At 34.2% G+C, this 22,931-nt stretch overlaps 2 protein-coding genes across 2 annotated transcripts; one reads left to right on the forward strand and one right to left on the reverse strand.

Moving 5' to 3' along the window:
* Window positions 1-4,875: 4,875 nt before the first annotated feature.
* Window positions 4,876-13,270, reverse strand: LOC126018445 (olfactory receptor 51F1-like; the record flags this gene model as incomplete). The annotated part of the gene is made up of 2 exons (XM_049780580.1): window positions 4,876-5,801; window positions 13,222-13,270. Coding segments are annotated over 2 exons (975 nt in total), but the record flags the coding sequence as incomplete, so codon positions are not given.
* Window positions 13,271-19,678: 6,408 nt separating this feature from the next.
* On the forward strand, window positions 19,679-20,632 carry LOC126018322 (olfactory receptor 52R1-like). Its single transcript, XM_049780475.1, has one exon. The coding sequence runs from the start codon at window positions 19,685-19,687 to the stop codon at window positions 20,630-20,632; it is 948 nt and encodes a 315-aa protein (XP_049636432.1). The 5' UTR covers window positions 19,679-19,684.
* Window positions 20,633-22,931: the final 2,299 nt, after the last annotated feature.

Genomic DNA, 22,931 nt, shown 5'->3' on the forward strand with positions numbered 1-22,931 from the left:
GGATTATTTGGACCTGGTTGCATTAGAGAGGTCTTCAGGGTGATAATGCTCAGGAGTGTCTAGACACTTGGATTTGCTTTGGGACAATGTATATATATTCATATATATGTATTTGTATGTATATATATATGTGTGTGTGTGTGTACATTTAAAGGGATCTATGTATTATTGGTTACCTAGAATAGTGTGGGTCCTGGGAGCTCCATTTTTTGTCAGACTATATAATTATTTGTGGAAAAGTAAAAATAAAAATGCAAAATCAACCCAAACAGGACCTTTCTCAATCTTCTTACCAGCATCATGTAGAAAGAACAAACATCTTGTCTTCACCAGCAAAGATAAAACAGGTTGTGGTTTGAAGTCATGAGCTTTATAGTAAATATGATTTAAGTATAGAGCAATTACAATTATGAAACACCCTGGAGATGACAAAAAGTCCGTAATCCCATTCCTCCATCTATAATAAATACAGGCATGTGAAGTCTCAGAGGATTTAGTTACAAAATCAAGTCTTAAATGAATCTCAGAATTGTTAAAGAAAAATGACTCAATAATTCATAAAAATAAAATTTTAGACATATTCTGATAATGGCATTAGTTCTTAATTATTAGTGTGCCTAAATTAGGAAAACAAATCAATGATTATTGGACTAATTTTGGTTTCAAATTGAAAATAAAATATTAATTTCAGTCTCCAAACCTATTTTGCCATAAAACTACATGGGATGCATGCTGAGAATAGGGGTGGAGGGAGGACAACATTGATGATAGGAATGCCCCGATTCAATGTCACTATGTACTTAAAAATTACTGTGAAAGATTACTAATCCACTTTGGTCAAAATAATAATAAATTAAAAAAAAGAAAAAAACACTACATTGACTTGAAGTTAAAGGGACGATATGCCTGCACATATATAGTCTTTCACTAGTTTTTACCTAAGACATAGGTCTGTTCAGGGTACATGAACTGAGCTGGAGTTTTCTAGTGAACATGGTCATTGTAAATTGATGATGATGGGAACCCACAAATGCGTTTTTGCTCTTGTCCATGCTGTTTCTTAAGAAAATAACGAGGGCCCTAGACTATAAGGGGAATTTGACTCTCCTAATCAAAGTGAAAAATTGGATAATATAAAGACTACTTTTCAGAGTTAAAATTCTGCAGTTTAGGAACAGTTCTGTAGCCCAAGTATTGTTCTCTCATAGAGAACTATATATCGGTAGTCTTCTGTTTGTATAAATCTCAGTAAAAATGGTAATTTTTCTTATTTATCTATTATTCTTGAAATATTTTTAGACCTTTGATAATCCTTTTTGGGGGAGGAGATTTGGGGCCACACCTGGTGGTTTTGGGGGTTCCTCTTGGCTCTGCACTTAGATAGAAATTCTGGGTAGCTCAGGGAACCATATGGGATGTCATAAATTAAATCTAGGTTTGTCATGTGCATGGCAAGCACCTACCCACTGTACTATCTTTCTGACCCCATATTTGAGGATTTTTAATGGCAAAATGTAAAAGGATTTGTCTGTTTATTGGTTGATCTTTTTTTTTGGTTATGGGTCACAGTCAACTATGCTTAGAAGTCTATGCTCAGGAGTTATTCCTAGCAATCAATTCTGGAAACCATACATGGTGCCAGAGATTTGAATTGGGTAATTTGAATTGAGTAAGTCACTAGCCCCTGTATCTACCCCTATTAGGTTTTTGGCCAGCAGTAGACAATTCCTTGGGGAATATTTCCAGTTCAGTGTTTGAGGGTTACCTTCAGTGGAATTCAGAGGTTAAATAATGTTGGGAATTGAATTTAAGACTTTACTTTAAGCTTGTGCTCTGTCTCAAGTTAATTCTCTTGCCTCACATTATCTTTTTGAGATTACTTATTTTATGTTGTGTGTATACTTCAGTTGTTTATTGCATTTAATGTTTAATTGTATGAGCACATCTAACAATGTTGTATTTTAAATTTTCCTGGATATGTTCACCGTGCATTTAAGTTTTGGTTATAATTAAGTATGCTCATATAAACATAATTTTTAAGTAAATGTAATTTGCATTTTTAATTATTTACATTTACATTTCTGTTACTTTAAAGTAGTACCAGATGATGAACATTTCTTCAAATTCGCACACAGACCAGGATATTTGAGACCTACTGCTGATTAATTTCTTGATCAATATTTGGTCCTGTGGTTTTATAGTTTTTATGATTTGGGTGGTAGGTTATTTTTAAATTAATGATACTTTATTCATTGCATATATTTAGATGTACTTTATTTATTTTTGTTTTCTTTTTTTTTCAATGCCCCTTTTTCTCCCCCACTCTTAGATGTACTTTAAATATTTAGTTTGGGGATTGGAGGGGCAGTGCCATGGGGCACTCTATGCCATCCATAGGAGTAGATCAATGTACCAATCTTAATATGTAGTGTCGCTCAGCCCTGTGATACTAGGGAATATCAGGGCTACCATTGCAGTGCTTGGGGACTTCTAGGAAAACATACACCTAGTGGTGCTCACAGGGCTTCATAGTATTCCCTATCAAAATATATAGTTCTCTCCCCCCTCCACTTTTTTTTTTAATGAAATAGCAGTTCTAAACTTCCATCATTTTTCCACATTTACTAGTTTAACATTAATTTGTTTCATTTTTCTTATTGATTTTATAGCCTTTCTTTTATATGCAGGGTGCTAATCCTCTTTTCACTATACACCTTTTTTTACTTGTAAAAATAAACCTATTTTATTTTTACTTTTTTATTTTTGGGGGGAGGGGTATCACACCCGGCAGCGCTCAGGGGTTTCTCCTGGTTCTACACTCAGAATTTGCTCCTGGCAGGTTCGGGGGACCATATGGGATGCCAGGATTTGAACCACTGACCTTCTGCATGCAAGGCAAATGCATTACCACCATGCTATCTTTCTGGCCCCAATAAAACTATTTTAATAAACTACAGCAATAAAGACAATCTCTGAACATTGAGCATGGAATAATCCAAGTACCAATGCTTGTATCGTCTTATTTGAGTTCTTAATTTTTTCAAATATAAAATGATAATTTTTGTGAGTTGAGTTTGCCTTCTGATAAGTGATACATTTATTTTAAAGTATGGTGGCTTTTAAAGTGCATATTTTGGAATTGGGGGATTTAGTGTGAAAGTAGCATGCTTTCCTTGTGTGTATAAGACCTTGGGCTCAAATCCTAGCTCTGCCAGAAAAAGAGAACATGAAAAAAGAAAAGGAAAAAAGGCACTTATATTTATTATTTGCATATTATTCTTTTCTATATTTACTTTTAATTATGAAAAACAGTTAATAACATTATTTTCAGTCTTTATACAGCCATCTTAAACTAAAATTTTATCCAGGATTCATTGTAGATCCAATATTTTTATTTTTAGAGATAAAATGAAAAAATATTCAAAATATATAATGACATGTCAGGAAAGACACATGAAATGGCAAGAGATATTTGTGAAGTGTGAATGTTCATGACAGAATCATTTGTTAGGTAAACAGTGCATTTTTATAAGCATAATTAATATGACAATTCTAATTTACCTTTTTACTATTGTTACTTTACTGGTATTTATAATAAATTTAACAAAGGAAATAATATTTCCTATCACAAGTTCAAAAATACTATTATGTTTCTGAGTCTAATGGCATATATACTATTATTTCCTATGCCTAATGACTAATTATATATATAAATCACTCAAAGATGTAATGTTTCCTACAAAACATAAAACAAGAGACTAAAGAGAATGCCTAAGTCAGTGAGATTTTATGCGTTTAACCCATGTTTCCTAACTCAATATATAGCTTACATTATATATCACAGAATATTTTTGAAAGGATAACTTTGTGAGTATTTGAAAACCATATTACTAGAAGCAATTTGAAACCACTACATTTTGCTACTGATTTGGTCATTCACTTGAGAATCTTGTAATATACTCATTTTTATTAACTGCTGTGGAGGAGTTAATGATATAATCTCATAGTAAAAGTCTTAAACTCCAAATCATTAAGCAACAGTAGATTATAATACTTGAGCAGATTCATATATAAAAATGAGAAAACGTTTATTATGTGATATTTAAACTGTGAAGATCATTGCACAGTAACTCAATATATAAACAGAGGAATACTAGAAGACAAGATTTCTTCTTTGGTGAGGGACACATAAAGCAGTGCTCAGTTGATGATATAACAAGATTTGAACCCAGGACTTCACATTCACAGTATGCATTCAAGCTCTTTGAACTATTTTACCATTCAAGCTTTTTTATATAATAGTCAAATCATAGGAAAAAATGTAAGATTAATGACAATGCTTTTCTTTAAAGGACAGTGAATGTGACTTCAAAGCAAATCTAACAATTTCTCAATTTCAATTATTCTTATTATTTTTTGATGTTGTTATATCTTTTTTGAGCACAAAGATCATTGTGTAAAATCATGTATAATCGCTTCTCCTTTCTGTTATCAAACACATCCTTAACTGATGACCTACTTTCAGTTCTTAGTTTGCCAATATATATTTATATCTATATTATTACACTGATTTTTACAGTTGTGTATACTAGAACTGAAAAGAGACTTATATTTTTACTTTATATAAATATTTGTCCAATAGTCACATCTTTTAAGAATACTTTGAGTATGATATTATTTAGATATAGTCTTCAGTGCATGTATAGAATTCTTGAATTCTATACTTTATTATAATTTTTATTATAGTTCTCTATTTTGTAATTTATTTATATATTATGCTACTAAACTATGTGGATGTTCCTTATGTAGCTTTCCATTATTACCACTTAGGAAAAAACTCCTAATAATTCTCTATAAAATGTTGATTTTATCATGTCAATGCATGCTCAGGTTGGTTACTCTCTTTGGAAAGAGCTTGAGAAAAGCTTTACGAATTTGTTTGGTCTTCACACTGTATATAATGGGGTTCATCACTGGAGGAATTAAAAAATGAATATTTGACATCAGTGTATGAACATATGGAGGAGCACTATGGGCAAATCGATGAACCAAAGCCAAGATAACCCATGGTATATAGAAAATAGCAACAGCGGCAATGTGAGAAATGCAGGTGCTAAATGCCTTATGTCTCTCTTCTGGGGATGCAATGCTGAGTACGGATTTGACAATCAGCACATAGGAAAGGAAAATACAGGGAATATCTATTCCTGATGTCAGAATGAGAGCAACTAAGCCACAGATGCTGTTGACTTTGACACTTGAGCATGAACACTTAAGCACATCAGGATGGTAGCAGTAGGAGTGAGAAAGCACATTAGTCTTACAGAAGGACAGTCGCTTAAGGAGCAAGAGCAATGGCAGCAGGTTGATCAACATTCTTACATATATCACCACACCAGCTTTGATGATTCTAGAGTTGGTTAGAATCATAGAATATCTTAAGGGATTGCAGATGGCAACAAAGCGGTCGAAAGCCATGGCCAAAAGTACAGAGGATTCAATGAGGGTGAACCCATGCAGAAAGAACATCTGTACAATGCAGCTATCTAGACTTATAATCCTGGCATTGAACCAAAGTACACCCAGTGTTGTAGGGAGAGAAGAAATAGTGATGCCCACATCAGTGGCAGAAAGCATAGAGAGGAAGTAGTACATGGGCTCATGGAGGCTAGAGTCAGCGATTACTACATATAAAATTGTGCTGTTGCCCAAGAGGGAGGCAACACAAAGGCAGCAAAAGGGGATGGAAAACCAGATGTGAAAAGCTTCCAGTCCTGGAACTCCCGTTAGAAAGAAAGTTGCAGGGGTAAAATTACCAGTAGATAGCATGATGGGCTGTATATGCCACTCCCCTTCAGTAAATTCCTGCAATGACACATTTTATTGAGTCAAAGTTACTTTCTGTCTGGCATTTTGTATTGTTATAATTATTATCTGTAATATCATTCTTACAGTTATTTCAGAGGTGGCTATGTTTAAAATAAAAAAGTAAAAAATTACAGCAATGTGTTATAATACTTAATAATTTTATTTCACAAATAATGTTACATAGAATTAATTCAAGTTAGTATATTTAGAACAGGTTTAATTTCCTAATATTTAAACTGTACCCAGAATGAAAAGTCACTGTTCCTCCTCACTTCCATGAAGTTTTGCTATTTTTAAAATAAAACACAGAGTACAAAGTAACATGACCAATGAGCATGGTCTTTGTCAGGTCAAGGCAGAGATAAAAACTAAAAACAAAAATAAACAAACAAACAAATAAACCCCGCAAAAAACTAGTTAACAGCAATAGTAACAACAAAAATTGGGCCAAGAAGGTCAATGTCTTGTTACTTAAAAGAGTATATACATTGCTTTGAGACTATTGTACACTTTAAGTATTTTTGTATTATGAATAACACAAATGGGCCAGAGCAATAGCACAGTATGTAGGCATTTTTCTTGAAGGTGGTCAATACAGGCTAAACCCGGCATCTCATATGGTCCCAGAGCCTGCCAGGAGTGATTTTGAACACAGGGTCAGGAAAAAGCCCTGAATGTTTCTGGGTTTGTCCCAAAAACCATTAAAAAAGTAATACAAAAGGCCTTTAAATATAAAAGGAGCAATTTGACTCTATCTTCAGAATGTGTGTGTGGGTTGTAATGTTCCTTGGAATCAAAATGGGGTCTTACACATTCAAAAGGCAAGTGCTCTTTCTATATCTGAGCTACCATCCTGACTTTTGTCAGCTTTATTTTTTAGAATTATCTGAATAAAAATGATCTTAAATATACCCTTAAGATTTCTTGTGCTGAAAGTCTTTATTTTTGAGGTCTAAGGTCTTTTTGTTTGTTTGTTTGTTTGGGCCACACCTAGTGACGCTCAGGGGTTACTCCTGGCTATATGTCCAGAAATCGCTCCTGGCTTGGGGGCCATATGGGACTCTGGGGGATCGAACCATGGTCTTCCTAGGTTAGAAGCATGCAAGGCAAACACTCTACCACTTGTGCCACCGCCAGGCTCCTGAGCTCCTTTTAATATTATTTTAAATTTTCTTTGGGTACAATCAACTAAAATGTTAATGCCAAGGGCTGATGATTCATTTTAGATGAGGTCTCTAGATATAAGTTTTGTATTAACACTACCTATGTAGTGTTAAAAACACTATGTTTTTTCTTCTGTTGGAAAAAATAATTTTATTTACCCTGCCTTGTGTTTCTGTATATTCTTGGGTCCAAGACAATATGACAATCAGAGAGTCTAAATAAAAATCAACTAAGTATTTTAAAAGAAATGGTAATGAAAGATAAAGTAAGAAATTGTCTTTTCCCTGAAAATAACTATATCCTTTAATAAAATAATACTGTTATTGAGTAAAGAGGCCATGGGAGAGAATTCAGATGAGGTAAGACTATCCTTTGAGAAAAAATATTTACCATGAAGACATATTCATAATATTTTGCATTTTATTTGTTAAATCATTTGAAAACACATATTTTAAGAGTAATCTGAAGAAATAAGGAACATCTAAATTTCTTTTCAGTTTTTTTCTTTTTCTTTTTCTTTTTTTTTTTTTTTTTTGGTTTTGGGCCACACCCGGCGGTGTCAGGGTTAACTCCTGGCTGTCTGCTCAGAAATAGCTCCTGGCAGGCACGGGGGACCATATGGGACACCGGGATTCGAACCAACCACCTTTGGTCCTGGATCGGCTGTTTGCAAGGCAAAAGCCGCTGTGCTATCTCTCCAGGCCTCTTTTCAGTTTTATCTTAAGTGGCACTTGCAATCTCAGAAGTCTTTTTGCTCTATGTTTTTGCTCTATGTTTTACCTGGAGTTTGAAAGACAAAGTGAGGGACCTGAGTAGTAGAACAGTGGTAGGGCGTTTGCCTTGCACACACTTAACCTAGGATGGACCATGGATCAATCTCCTTGTGTCCCATATGGTCTCCTAAGCCAGGAGCGATTTCTGAGCTCATAGCCTTGAGAGTCACTGGTTAGCCCCCCCACCCCCCAAAAAAAGACAAAGTGAATAAATCACCAAATTTGCTCTAGAGTTGATGATATAGACTATGCGTTAGTATTTCTATGAAGTTTTGTCCTTCATGACCAAATTTATCTTCTCACAGCATCTGGGTGGATAGCTGCAATTGTCCTCTTAAGTGTATTTAACTAAACCTGTGAGGGAGGATATCTTCTAAAGCTGATTTTTCAAATTATATGAATCAAAATATTCTGATTTAGACTAGCATAGAATATAAACTTAATACACAGTTTTCACAACCAAGATACAATTCAGCAGTTCAGGCCCTATTCTATACAGATAATGGCTCTTACCAATCATCTTCATTTAAGTTATAAACAGATATTTAGCAAGGTAAAGTAACTTCATTAAACACAAGTAACTCTTTTTTATTGTTGTTTTGTTTTGTTTTGTCTTGTTTTTGGTTCTTGGGCCATTGCAGGCAACTCTCAGGGTTAATTCCACTTTGCTCTGTCTTCTTGCTGATTGATTGAACTCTTGTCAACCACTTGCAAGGCAAATGCTCTATACCTACTGTTCTGTCCTTAAGGCCCAGGTTTTCTTTTTTCTATCTCATAGTATCTGGCTTAGCACATGATAAAAGCACATTTAGGCTTAAGACATTGGTGAGGTAAGTAAGGCATTTTCCTGGGTAGAAAATATTATAAAGATGTTAGAAACCTAAACTTTTATTAAATAATATTTTATATATTTATTTAAGATTTCTAAGTTTCTGTCAGACACTGACCCAAAATATGGTATTTTGTGCAGTATGTAAAAATCATATTAGTCACTCTTGACCATTTGGCTAAGATCTGTTCTTATTAGTTTACTAGGAAATGGGATAGGAACTTTCTCCATCCATTCCCTGCATCGACCTGCTATTGTAATATCTCCAGATATGGTGGCCCCCTTGGGTGACAGGGCAAAAGAGAGACTTCAGGTCCCCTACCTGCCGGATATTCCCAGTGGGTACTTGCATGACAAAATTTAGAATTATATATGTATATATAAAACATTTCTTTATTAGAAAAATGAAATTATAACAGAAATTTCTTACGGAAATATTATGAATATAGACTAGAGGTATATATTAAGACTAAATGAAATTTGAGGCAAAACTTAAATTGTACACCTTATACAAGTTTTATTATTTTTAATAATTAATATTTTTATAAGGTAGTGATATTTGAAAATTAAAAAGTAATTGTGTGAAATTCCTCAGCATTGTTTTACATTTAATATTTTTACTTATTCCTTAAATATAATCACACGGAGGTGATCAGAACTTACTTCTGTCTCTGAACTCAAGGATCACTTCTGCAGAATTTATGAGGCCATTTGGAGCATCAGGGATCAAATCCAGAGATATTGAGTGCTAGGAGAGATCCCTGTACTATCTTTCCAGCACCTATGTATTTTATATAAGGTAGAATTTATTATAATTTTACTTCAGCCCTAATTTATATTTTGATTGCTTATGCTGCCAAAATTTCAAAAATGGCACTTGTAACTTAAAGTTTAGAAATATAGACAGTTATTTTGATATTATTGAGGAAATCAAAAGATCATACAGTAAGTAGGGTACTATCTGTCATGCAGCCAACTGACTTTAATCTCTAGCAGCAATATGATCCTTAAACCTGCAGAGCTATATAAACCTATTGATAACATTTTTCTTCTATGAAAATCAGAAAACATGTTTTATTTTAGTCTTAGTCTATAAAATGACTTGACATACCAGATGTCTTTATTTAAATTTTGATATTTTATTAATCACTAAATATAGAAATTATTTATCTTTGTTAATAACGCATTAAAGTATTACTCAGCATATTGTTGTTCTTTTCCTCTCTCCTAAATGCTGCACTGTCTTTTAATTGTATTCTTGGTTATTAGCAGTTACTGTTCATTATAAACTGTACTTCAACAGTTTCATGTTCTTCCCTTCATGAATGAAATCTCAAGGAACATTTATGATTCTGAATTGGGGTGCAAAGTTTGACTATTCATTATTATTTTAAAGTTTTAGAGACTGTTCTCAGGATACTTTTATATTGTCTCACTCACCCCGATTTTTACTTCTCCAGAATGAACAAAGACTAGAAAGAAATGAGTTAGAATGATTATTTCTCCATTATTCAAATTTGGATTTGGTTCTGGCTGGGACTTCTCATGCATTACCTCTTATCTTTGTCCCTTACCTTCTAATAGACAGATTGGAAAGTTACTGTATCCTCAGTAGATCCTACCAAAGAGAAGGAAATGGCTGTGATGCTGGAATTTGTTCCTAAATCATCATGTAGGAAGAACCTACACTTATCTCTTACTGGTAAGAGCAACGTACTTTTAAAAAGATATTCCCCAGGTGATTGACATCTCCAGTGCAGAATCCTGATCCCAGGGGTCCTCCTAACCAAACACAAAGGAAAATCTTTGGGTACCTAATACACAGGAGAAAAATGTCATTATAGTTATTTTCTTTCTGGGATATCAAATCCATCTTTCCTTAGAAAATTCTCTTGCTGATTTAAAAATAACAGCAACAACTGGGTTTCATGACTGTCTTTTATTCATTCTTTGGATATTTTTCTTTTAGTAGAGAGAAACTTAACCTATATGTGATATGCAAATTGAATACAATTCAGTTATTAGAAAATTGCATTTCAGTCAACTTGGATGGAAATTGAGGGTCTCATGTTAGGTCAGAAGGAGAGTCTAGAGAAATATTATGGGAATTAAGGCACTTTTCTTTCATGTGGCTAATCTCTGTAATTTAGCTATATTTCAAAAATATTTCAAAATATTGCTAATTTCCCTAATGAGTCTTTATGAGTTAAAACGACTCATTAGGGAAATCAGCAGTATTTTGAAATATTTTTTAATTTAATGTTTTCTGACTAATATTTTATTAAAAGATATTTCACATAAATCTTTAAATTATAGTTATATATTTTTATCTGTCATATTAACCAAATTAAATTCTTTTAATTTTGATAATGATCCTTTTTAGTCACTAATGGCTATGTATAAATTAGTCTATACAAAAATTTTCCTTTTTGAATAAATTTCTTTCTTTCTTTTTGCTTTTTGGGTCATACCCTGTGATGTTCAGGGGTTACTCCTAGTTTTGTGCTCAGAAATCACTCCTGACTTGGGGGAACCATATGGGACACTGGGGGATTTAACCAAGGTTCATCAATTGGCCACTTGCAAGGTAATGCCCCTACTGCTGTGCTATCACTCCGGCCCCTAGAATAAATTCTTAAAATAGATTGTTATTTTAAATTAAAGACACAGGGAAGTGAAAAAAGGGGAAAACACAATTGGAATCAATTAGCATTACTTGAATTTGATTAAAAATAATATAAATATCAGAAATATCAACAGAAATGAAGAGAGAAAGAATTTTGTGTAGACTTTGAGATTTCAAGTTTCATGATGGAAGTATTAGGAAATGTGCACTGGTGATGTGAAAGATGTTGGACATTGTATGACTGAAATTCATTCATGAGCAGCTCTGGTGACCCAAAAAATGCCAACCACTTAATTAACCTTTCAGATAAGGATTTTAGAATAGAAATATGGAGAATTTTCGTAGAACTCAAAGAAAACACAGATTGATCTGAAGAGACCACAAATATAGAAATCATAAAAATTCAAACTGAAATAACGGGACTGAAAAATGCAGTAGAGGAAATGAAAAACTCTATGGAAAGCGTCTCCAATAGAGTAATAGCAGCTGCAGACAGAATTAGTGAACTGGAAGATGAGATGCATAATAACTCCATACAGCAGAAGAGATTGGAAAAGAACCTCAAAGCAAATGATCAGACAATGAAAAAAATACTCAAACAATTTGAACAGATGAAAATAGAAATGTTCTATAAATTCCACACAAACAACATAAGAATCATTGGAGTCCCAGGAACCCAGGAAGAAAATCCCCAGGAAGAATCAACAGTGAAGAACATCATTATTGAAAAATTCCAGAGGTAAAGACTGCATGCAACCAAATCCTACATGCCAGAAGAGGTCCAGCTAAAAGAGACCTCAAGAAAACCACCCCAAGACACATCATAGTCACAATGACAAATCCCACAGATAGGGATAGAATACTGAAAGCAGCAAGATCAAAAAGGGAAATTACATTTAAAGGAGGATTCTTAAGATTTACAGCAGATAAAGGCAGTGGCGGGATATAGTGACAAAACTCAATGAAATAAATGCTTCACTTAGAATAGTACACCCAGCCATACTCACTTTCAGGTTTGAAGGAAGTATACGTGGCTTTACAAATAAACAGCAGCTCAGAAACTTTAAAGATTCAAATCAGCCCTAAAAGAAAAGCAGAAAGGTCTACCTTAAGGAAAGAAAGACCAACAGATACACCAAAGTTGTACACAAAGATTACACTAAATCCCATGACAATTATCTCTCTCAACATCAATGGACTAAATGCACCTGTTAAGAGACACAGAGTGGCTAAATGGATAAGAAAGATAAATCCAACGTTTTGCTGCCTATAAGAAACACATCTGAATAATCAAAACAAGTATAGACTCAAAATCAAAGGCTACAGAAAATCATCTAAGAAAACAACACCCTTTAAAAAGCTGGAGTAGCCATATTAATATCAGATGAAACAAACTTTAGAATCAGAAAAGTTATGAGACAAAGATGGTAATTTTTTACTAATCAAAGAATATGTATAACAAGAATAAATAACACTCCTATACATATACACAACCAGTGATGGAACTGCAAAATATTTAATACAACTCTTGACAAATCTGACAGAAAGTATCAATACCAGCACAATAATTGTGCAAGAACTCAACACTGCCTTGACACCCCTTGATAGGTCAACAAGGCTGAAACCCAACAAGAATATATTAGCTCTAAAAAGAGAAATGAAAGAAAGTGGACTAATACACACACACACACACACACACACACACACACACACACACACACACACATTGCACTCCATTCCCAGAAACCTGAATACAAATTCTTCTGCAATGCACAGGGGTCATTCTTCAGGATAAACAACATGCTGGCCCATAAAACATATCTCCATAAAGCCATTAGAATAGAAATTGTACAAACTACCTTCGTTGACCACAAGGCACTGAAATTAGATGTGAACTTCAAAGAAACACAGAAGAAAAACTTTAACACCTGGAAACTAAACAGTTCATTACTGAACAATCAGTGGGTCAGAGTTGAAATCAGAAAGGAAATCAAAACTTTCCTGGAAACAAATGACAATGAAAACACAAATTGTCAGAATTTGTGGGACACAACAAAAGCAGTACTAAGAGGAAAATTTATAGCCTTGCAAGCACACATCAGAAAGGAAGAAGGGGCCTATATAAAAAGCTTAATGACACAGCCATTAGAATTAGAAAATGTCCATCAAAAGGAACCAAAAATAGGTAGGCAGAAAAAAATAACAAAGCTTAGAGCAGAAATCAATGAAATGGAAATCTAAAATACAATTCGAAAGATCAACAAAAGCAAAAGTTGGTTCTTTGAATAAATAAAGAAGATTGATAAACCACTAGCAAAACTCACAAAGAAATGGAAAGAGAGAAATCTAATACACCGGAGTAGGAATGAAAAGGAGGAGATCACCACAGTTACTGCAGAGATTAATGGGTAATCAGAGACTACTTTGAGAAAACTATGCCATGAAACATAAAAACCTGGAGAAAATGGATAAATTCTTGGACTGTTAGAATCTTCCACGATTAAACCAGAATGATTTGCATAGCTAAACAGATACATCACAACTGAGGAAATTAAAATGGTTCAAGACTCTTACCAAAACAAAAGCCCAGGTCCTGATGGATTCACTAATGAATTCTTTCAAACCTTTCAAGAAGAAGTACTACCAATCCTTTTTAGGCTCTTTCATGAAATTGAAGAATCAGGAACACTCCCAAATAGTGTTTACAAAACTAACATCACCTTCATACCAAAACCAGACAGAGATGCTGAAAAAAAGAAAACTACAGACCAATATCCCTGATGAACACAGATGCAAAGATACTCAACAAAATTTGTCAAACAGGATACAATGTTTTATTAAGAAGGTCATTCACCTCGACCAAGTAGGTTTCATCCCAGGAATGCAAGGATAGTTTAACATCTGTAAATCAATCAACATAATACATCATATAAACAAAAAGAAAAATAAAATCTGTATGATCATATTAATAGCTGCAAGAGAAAGCATTTGATAAGGTCCAACACTCGTTTTTGATAAAATCTCTCATCAAGATGGGAATAGAAGAAACTTTTCTCAATATAGTAGAGGCAATCTACCACAAGCCAATGGCAAATATTATTCTCAATGGAAATAAACTAAAAGTCTTTCCTCTAAAATCTGGTACAGACAAGGCTGCCCTCTTTTACCACTCCTATTCAAAATAGTGCTGGAAGTTCTTGCCATAGTGATTAGGTAAGAAAAAGATATCAAGTGAATCCAGATAGGAAAGGAAGAAGTCAAGCTCTGATTGTTTGCAGATGACATGATACTGTATTTAGAAAACCTAAAGACTCTGCCAAAAAACTTCTAGAAATAATAGACTCATTTAGCAAAGTGGCAGGCTACAAAATTAACACTAAAAAAAAATTAATGGCCTTCTTATACACCAATAATGATAGAGAAGAAATGGATATCAAAAGAACAATCCCAGTGACATTAGTGCCACACAAACTCAAATATCTTGGAATCAACTTAACTAAAGATGTGAAGGACTTATACAAAGAAAACTACAAAACCCTGCTTCAAGAAATAAAAGATGATACACAGAAATGAACGCATATACTCTGCTCATGAATTGGGAGGTTTAATATCATTAAAATGGCAATACTCCCCAAAGCGTTTTACAGAATTAATGCAATCCCTCTAAAGATACCCATAACAGTCTTCAAAGTAGTGGATCAAAAACTTCTGGAATTCATCTGGAAAAATAAATACCCAAGAATAGCTAGAGCAACCCTTTGGAAAAATTATGGGAAGTATCACTTTTCCCAACTTTAAATTGTATTACAAAGCAATATTCATTGAAACAGCATGATATTGGAATAAAGACATACCCTCAGATCAGTGGAATATACTTGAGTATTCAGAGAATGCTTCCCAAATATACCATCAATTATTCTTTGATAAAGGGGAAAGAAATGTAAAATGGAGCAAATAAAGTCTCTTCAAATGGTGTTGGCACAATTGGTCAGCCAATTGAAAATAAATGAATTCAGACCTCCAGATAACACTATGCACAAAGGTCAAATGCAAATGGATTAAAGACCGTGATATCACACCTGAAACCATAAGGTATATAGAATAAAACATAGGTAAAACACTCTAGGACACTGAAACAAAAGGCATCTTCAAGGAAGTAACAGCACTCTCCAAATAAGGCTCCTCAGTCAGAGAGGACAATTGTATAGAAAGTAATGTTCACTTAGACACTGACTTCAGAGATCTATTTGAGCTCTATCCTCCATATATAGGATATTCCATTTCCTTTCCTAGAGTCAAGAATTAGAATATTTTTGGACGATGTTAAAAAGGGTATATGTTTGCGCTTTTGAAAATGGTTATCAGTAAAAAAAAAAAAAAAAAAAAAGACACCCCTACAGAGGGTCTGCTATGGTTGAGATAAATCTGCTTTGGCTAGCTGTCCTGGCATGTGGTGTCTCCAAGCCCAGCTCTCACCTCTGCAGCTTGTGAATGAATGGATAGGGGAGGAGTTTTCCTCCACCCCATCCCATCCCCCAAGGCCCAGGTTACCAGATCTGGCCATGAAGACCATTCTGGCGTGGGGGAATCTGGGCCCCCGGACTAACTGGCAGTCCGGGAGTTCTTTGGCTAGCTGTCCAGCCAAGTGCCCACCACATACCAGTGTAAGGGACCAACTCCTGGCATGATGGTTCTCCAAGCCTAGCCCTCACCTCTGCAGCTTGTGAATGAATGGATAGGGGAGGAGTTTTCCTCCACCCCATCCCATCCCCCAAGGCCCAGGTTACCAGATCTGGCCATGAAGACCATTTTGGTGTGGGGGAATCTGGCCCCCTGGACTTACTGGCAGTCCGGGGGTTCTTTGGCTAGTTGTCCAGCCCAGTGCCCACCACATACCACTGCAAGGGACAAACTCCTGGCATATGGGGTCTCCAAGCCCAGCTCTCGCCTCTGCAGCTTGTGAATGAATCACATAAATGACATTTAACACACTTTCACAAAGTCCAAACTGTCTCTTTAATTTTTATATATGTTAAATTTATTTGTGTATATTTTATATTACATTTTATATATCTTAAATATAATGCACTTGCTAACAAATAATACAGGTACTTGATAAGCTTACACTTAGTTAATTCATCTCAAAAATACACATTTTTCCACTTATATTCAGATTCCCTGTTTTTGTATTTAAATATACAGAGTAGAAGAAAGTTAGGGGTTAATATTTTGGCTTTAGAATCAGTCTCCCAGGAGGATATTATGAAAATGTGGTAGCATGGTTTAGAGCAAACTTGTGCTTTGGGAAGGGAAAGCCACACGAGTCTTTAATAGACCTTTAAATAGGTTTCAGTCTGAGGTATCTCCTTACGAATTAATTTTTGGAGCTACTAGAATTTTTCATAGTGAGGCCAGGACTGGTCTCAGATAAGTTATAAATTGGGGAGAGTAATTGTCTATGCTCATTTATGTTTTCCCAGGTAGCAGAACTCTCAGAGGTTCTTAGAAGTTGGAGGTAAGGCAGTTGTCATACAGAATACACTGAGAGTGGGACCAGCTCCAGAGAGCATAAATATAAGGTCTCATTCTCAGATGTGAACATGTACTGTTCACTATTTAAATCATATTTTGGGGAAATTTCAGAAAATTCAAACAGATGTTTCTCTTAGCATATCATGCTGTGAAGGAGATTGAATGGATCTAAACTAATTTTGCTCCAGCATTAATGTTCTGTCATTAGTGTTCAGCCTTGTTTTGTCATAACTCAGGGTAAAAAAACAAAATGTAGGATTTCTTCAAGCTATTTCTTTATAAGATCTTATACTTTATCATTTATCTTTTCTGGCTTTAGTAACCTGTCTGGCAGATGGATATAATGACTCCACATAATAAGTATAGTTATGGAATTTCAACAGAGTAAAATTTTACAGCCATTAAATTCATATAATACTCGCAGCTAAAATCTAGCTCATTGTTGTAAGTATATAATTCTTAAAACTACATTTTCTAAATCAAAATATACATAGTTTTCACATTATACTTGAGAAAAGAAAATGGAATATTAGTTTTATTATGTGATCATCCCATGATGCTTGAAAAAATATCTAAATTTAATCTTATTATCTGTGCTATAATCTTGAGAATTTAACTGAAGATGACAGAAGAGAACACATTAATAACAGCAAGAACAAGAGAATATGATGTGAAGGGGGACTGTTACTATTTTAATTTGTTTAAAAATTTTGTTAAATGAAATTACAATAGTGTTAATGTTTATTATTATTTTTTTTTTTTTTTTTTTTTTTGGTTTTTGGGCCACACCCAGTAACGCTCAGGGGTTACTCCTGGCTATGTGCTCAGAAGTTGCTCCTGGCTTGGGGGACCATATGGGACACCGGGGGATCGAACCGCGGTCCGTCCAAGGCTAGCGCAGGCAAGGCAGGCACCTTACCTTTAGCGCCACCGCCCGGCCCCAATGTTTATTATTTTTATGCACATTTACTGGAACTTCACCAAACACTTCCCATCACTGTCCTTGTTTCACTTCTAGTCTTTGTCTGCCTTTCCCTTTCCGAAGTTCCCTACCCTATTATTTAGTAACTTAAGTTATGTAGACTAAATCCAAAGGTTTGAACAGTGTCAATTCTCTCTCACTTTATATATATATATATATATGTATATATATATAGTCTACATAACTTAAGTTACCATATATATGTATATATGTATATACATATATGTATATATAGTAATGGGCTTATTGTATTATGTATATATATTGTATTATGTATATATATAGAAATGGGCTTATTGTATTATTACTCCCATTATTGTATTATTACTCCCATACTTTAGAAAATCTACATTTTCTTTGCAGAATGAGAAACAACTCAATAATTTGTACTTCTCAGAAATATTATTGAATGTTCTACTGAGTGTGGAATTCTGACTTGCAGAAAGGAAAAAGAAGAAACTCAAGAATCTATATTTTCTGCTACAGACATGGATCTTACATCAGTTCTGCCCCCCTTTTTTAATCCCCCAAAAGAAATCTTAGAGCAGAAAATCAGAACCAGCAGAATAGAATGAAGAAATTGGGAAATGTTGCTCATTAAATACTGCAGATCTGTGAATAAAAAGACCACTGGGGTTTCTAGAATTCAGATGAAATTAACTTTGAAAGAGATGTTAGAACATGAATGATGATTGAAAAGAGAGCAACTACAGAAGACTTTTGGTCAGGTGAGTTCTCTATTATTCAGGGAAGAAGCACATTAAAATGATACTTTTTTCACCTATATATATTTATAATGGAGGAAGTATTAATGCTTTCAAACAAAGCCTACTTTTATTATTATTAAATTGTGAAAAGATGTTGGGTAAGAATAAGGCACAATTTTATAATAGACTATCCAAGATAAAATAGTGGATATTATATAAAATAAGATCAGCTGATGTAATGCAAATTGGTGTAGAGGAAGATATTCTCAAACTAATGACCAATTGGGCAAATTTTAGCATGAGATAGAAACAAAAATGTATAATAGAAATTTGCTGAGCATTGTACTGTGACACTTTAATCTGTCTATTAACTTATGAACATTTTTATTTTAACTAATGGCACTTTTACTTTTATTTTTTATTATTAGTTTTTATTTTGACCATATTGGCTTACATATCTTTCACAATAGTATTTTAGGTACATATTAACATTGAATCAGGGGAGTACCATCACCAAATTTGTCCTCCCCCACTTCCCTTCCTGCAACCCATATCCCCCACCATCACCCCCCAGGGCTGCTAGAGTAAGTGGTCCCCTCTGTGTCTAGCATACTATTAGTGATCATATATCTGTTTGGTCCTGGTACTCTCCCTTGTTTCCCCCTCTATTTGAGAGGCAGAGCTAGATAGTGTTATGTGGTTTTGTTTGAAGGAAAGAAAAGCAATAGTATGGGGTTAAAAAAATCAAATAAGCTGAAAATGAGCAGAGTCCTTTAAGAGGCTTTCAACCTCAGTTTGAGAGAGGACAGGAAAAAGGTAATTGAAACACTGCAACAATACAGGGCATTTTTACTTTTAAATAATGGCATTTGTTACTTAGTTTAACAAATACTTATTAAAATAATATTCTGAGTCAAGAAAATAGTCCATTCAAAGTTCAGGACTGTGCATATGAAAACTTACCATGCTGACTGTATATGTATATGTATATGTATATGTATATGTATATGTATATGTATATGTATATGTATATAAACATAAGCAGTAGAAAACCATGACCTACAAACCAAATATAGCTTGTAATCAATTTTATAAATTATTTTATTGAAATTCATTTGTTGTCCAAAATATTGTGTGTAATATTATGATTTGTCATCAGGATAGAGTGCATTGCTTTCAAAATGAAGACAAATTAAGCATCTCATGATGTTGGCTTTCGGAAATAGCTCTTCTCATCCTTTGTACTTCATCCTGCTTGGCATCCCAGGACTTGAAAATTCTCAATTTTGGATTGCCTTTCTGTTCTGTGCCATGTATATTGTGGCTGTAGTTGGCAATATCACTGTGGTTCACATCATTCGAATTGACCACACTCTGCATGAACCCATGTATCTCTTTTTGGCCATGCTGGCTCTCACTGATCTGGTCCTCTCCACGTCTACACAGCCTAAAACACTGTCTATTTGCTGGTTTCATGATCATAAGATTGAATATCATGCCTGCCTTATCCAAGTGTTCTTCATTCATGCCTTTTCTTCCGTGGAGTCTGGGGTGCTCATGGCTATGGCTTTAGACCGTTATGTGGCCATCTGCTTTCCACTGCGTCACTCTAGTATCCTGACTCCATCTGTGGTGGGCAAATTAGGAGCAGCAGTGCTGATGCGTGGGTTGCTGTGGGTGAGCCCCTTCTGCTTCATGATCTCCAAAATGCCATTTTGTCCCAACCAGATTATTCCTCAGTCATATTGTGAACACATGGCTGTGCTGAAGCTGATATGTGCTGACACTAGAGTCAATCGTGCCTATGGACTCTTTGTAGCTTTCTCTGTGGTGGGCTTAGACGTGATGGTCATCAGTATATCTTATGTGATGATTATAAGAACTGTGCTGGCTTTGCCCTCTGGTGAAGCCAGGATGAAGGCTTTTGGCACATGTGCTTCCCATATTGGTGTTATCTTGGCTCTTTATGTCCCAGCTCTCTTTACTTTCCTTACACACCGCTTTGGACATCATGTGCCCCGGGTGGTTCACATTATGTTTGCTAATATCTATCTATTGGTATCTCCCATGCTCAACCCCATTATTTATGGAGTTAAAACCAAACAGATTAGGGACAGGGTTATCCAAGGGTTTTCTAGGAAAAAACCCTGAACCAAGCAAAGCGTATTATAAAACATCTTCTTTGTCTCACTAATAATCTGAGGATATAAAGTTTTGTTGGTCTTATGAAGACAGCTATATAACCATTGGCTAAGGATATGAGCATGCTTCAGATAAAAAAAAAACCAAAACAGAACAAAGTTTTTGTGGGAAGAGCATACCTTACTGTGCTCAGGGATTACTCCCGACTCTAAGCTCAGGGATAAATTCTGGCAAGGCTTAGGGAGACCATATGGGATGTTGAGGATCAAATCCAGGTTGACTATGTGCAAAGCAAGTAACTTCCTGCAGTAATAATGCTTCTACCGCAGAAAAAGTTTCTAAGGAAATAATTTAAATGGAACAATTCTTAAGACTGAAATTTGAACATAAAATTTCTCTGTAAGACATAGTTGAAAGTATACCATTTTACCTATCTTAACTCTAACAGGAATTTATTGAAAATGATTTAATTTATTACTTATCAAGTAGTGAAAACTTTAAAAAAATGAAGTCATTTACAGACCATTTAAAATTATTTTATAATCTTATTAGAGCTATAATTTGTTAAAAATAGTAGATTGTTTTAAGGGAATTGAGAAACTTTTATTAAATATGTAAAATGTACTTTTATGTTTATATTTTGAGACTATTTTCAAGAAAATGTAACATAAATAGATTAAATTTTTATGAAAACTAAACAAGAATTATTTAATATTTTTATCAAGAAAGCATAAGAATTAGGGTCTGGAGCGATAACACCACAGTAGTATATTTGCCTTGCTTGTAGCCGATCTAGGACGAACCTTGGTTCAATCCCCTGGTGTCTCATATGGTTCCCTGAACCAGGAGCAATTTCTGAGTGCATAGCCAGGAGTAATCCCTGAGAATCACAGGGTATGGCCCCCAAAGCAAAAATAAATAAATAAATAAAATAAAAAAAGAAAGCAGCAGAAGAATCAATGAATCATTGAGTATCATGTATCATTTGATAACTAAATTTTCAAAAGATATTCAAGATTATAAAAATTATTTAGCTATAATATTAAATAAGAAACATACCATTCAGAATCAAGATACAGATTCTAAATTAAATCTATATAGATAGAAAAAGATTTGTGAAATGTATCCAAAAGCTAAAAATGATCACTCAGAGTAGTATTTGAAGAATATTGGTTTTTTTGTAGCTTTATTGATGTTTAGCATTTATTCTCATTTGAGCATGTTAATTTGCACAGGAGAAAAAATATTACACAAACAATAAAAGTGTTCGGGTGATACTACTTCAGTTTGATAACCTTGGGAACCTGAATAAATGCCTGAGACTCAAATACAGTTTCACAAAAGCCAAGACATTTAGAATTGGAATCACTGCCAAAATAAAAATCTTGAGGCTTAATAATAAGAATTAATTTTTTCTGAATGTTAATTTTCTTTTCAAATGTTGCTATTACAATAATTATGATGATAAAATTTTAAAAACATTATACACTATTCTCTTCTGAAGATTACTATATGGTAGAATATACTAGAAATGTTAGTAGTATATATTAATATTTAATATTATTCTAAATTAAATTAAAGTTTTTTCACAAAACACTAATGTATTTATTATTTTGTTATTTTATTTTCTGGTTCTCGAGTCACACCTTGCTCTGCACTCAGTTGCTACTACTGACTGTGTTTGGGAGACCGTATTGGATACTAGGAATTGAACCCAGGTAGACCATGTAAGTGCAAGGCAAGTAATATACTTGCAATACAGTACTCTCTTTAGTCTTCAATGCCTTTATTTTTTTTTTAAATTTACCTCATTTTTTCAGGTGTTAACTCCTACCTTTCTTTACTCTTTCTTTATCTTTCTTTCTTTCTTTCTTTCTTTCTTTCTTTCTTTCTTTCTTTCTTTCTTTCTTTCTTTCTTTCTTTCTTTCTTTCTTTCTTTCTTTCTTTCTTTCTTTCTTTCTTTCTTTCTTTCTTTCTTTCTTTCTTTCTTTCTCTTTCTTTCTTTCTTTCTTTCTTTTCTTCTTTCACCTTCCTTTTTCTCCTCCTATTTCTCCCACTCACTTCTTTTTCTCCTTCTTTTTCCTCCTTCTTACTCACCCTCCTCCTTCCTCCTCCTTCTTCCTACTCCTCTATCTTCCTTTCTCTACTCCTCCTTTTTTGAAGATATCAATTTCTACTGAGGTGTTCAGTTTATTTTGCTAACTTCTTTGCAATATCTTTTAAATTTCCCCCAATTCCCCCAATGCACACATTTTTTCTGTTTTGTATTCTGACTCATTAATATATCAAAGAATGCTAGTTAAATTAT

This window comes from Suncus etruscus, chromosome 9 (genome assembly GCF_024139225.1).
Source record: "Suncus etruscus isolate mSunEtr1 chromosome 9, mSunEtr1.pri.cur, whole genome shotgun sequence".
NCBI lineage: Eukaryota > Metazoa > Chordata > Mammalia > Eulipotyphla > Soricidae > Suncus > Suncus etruscus.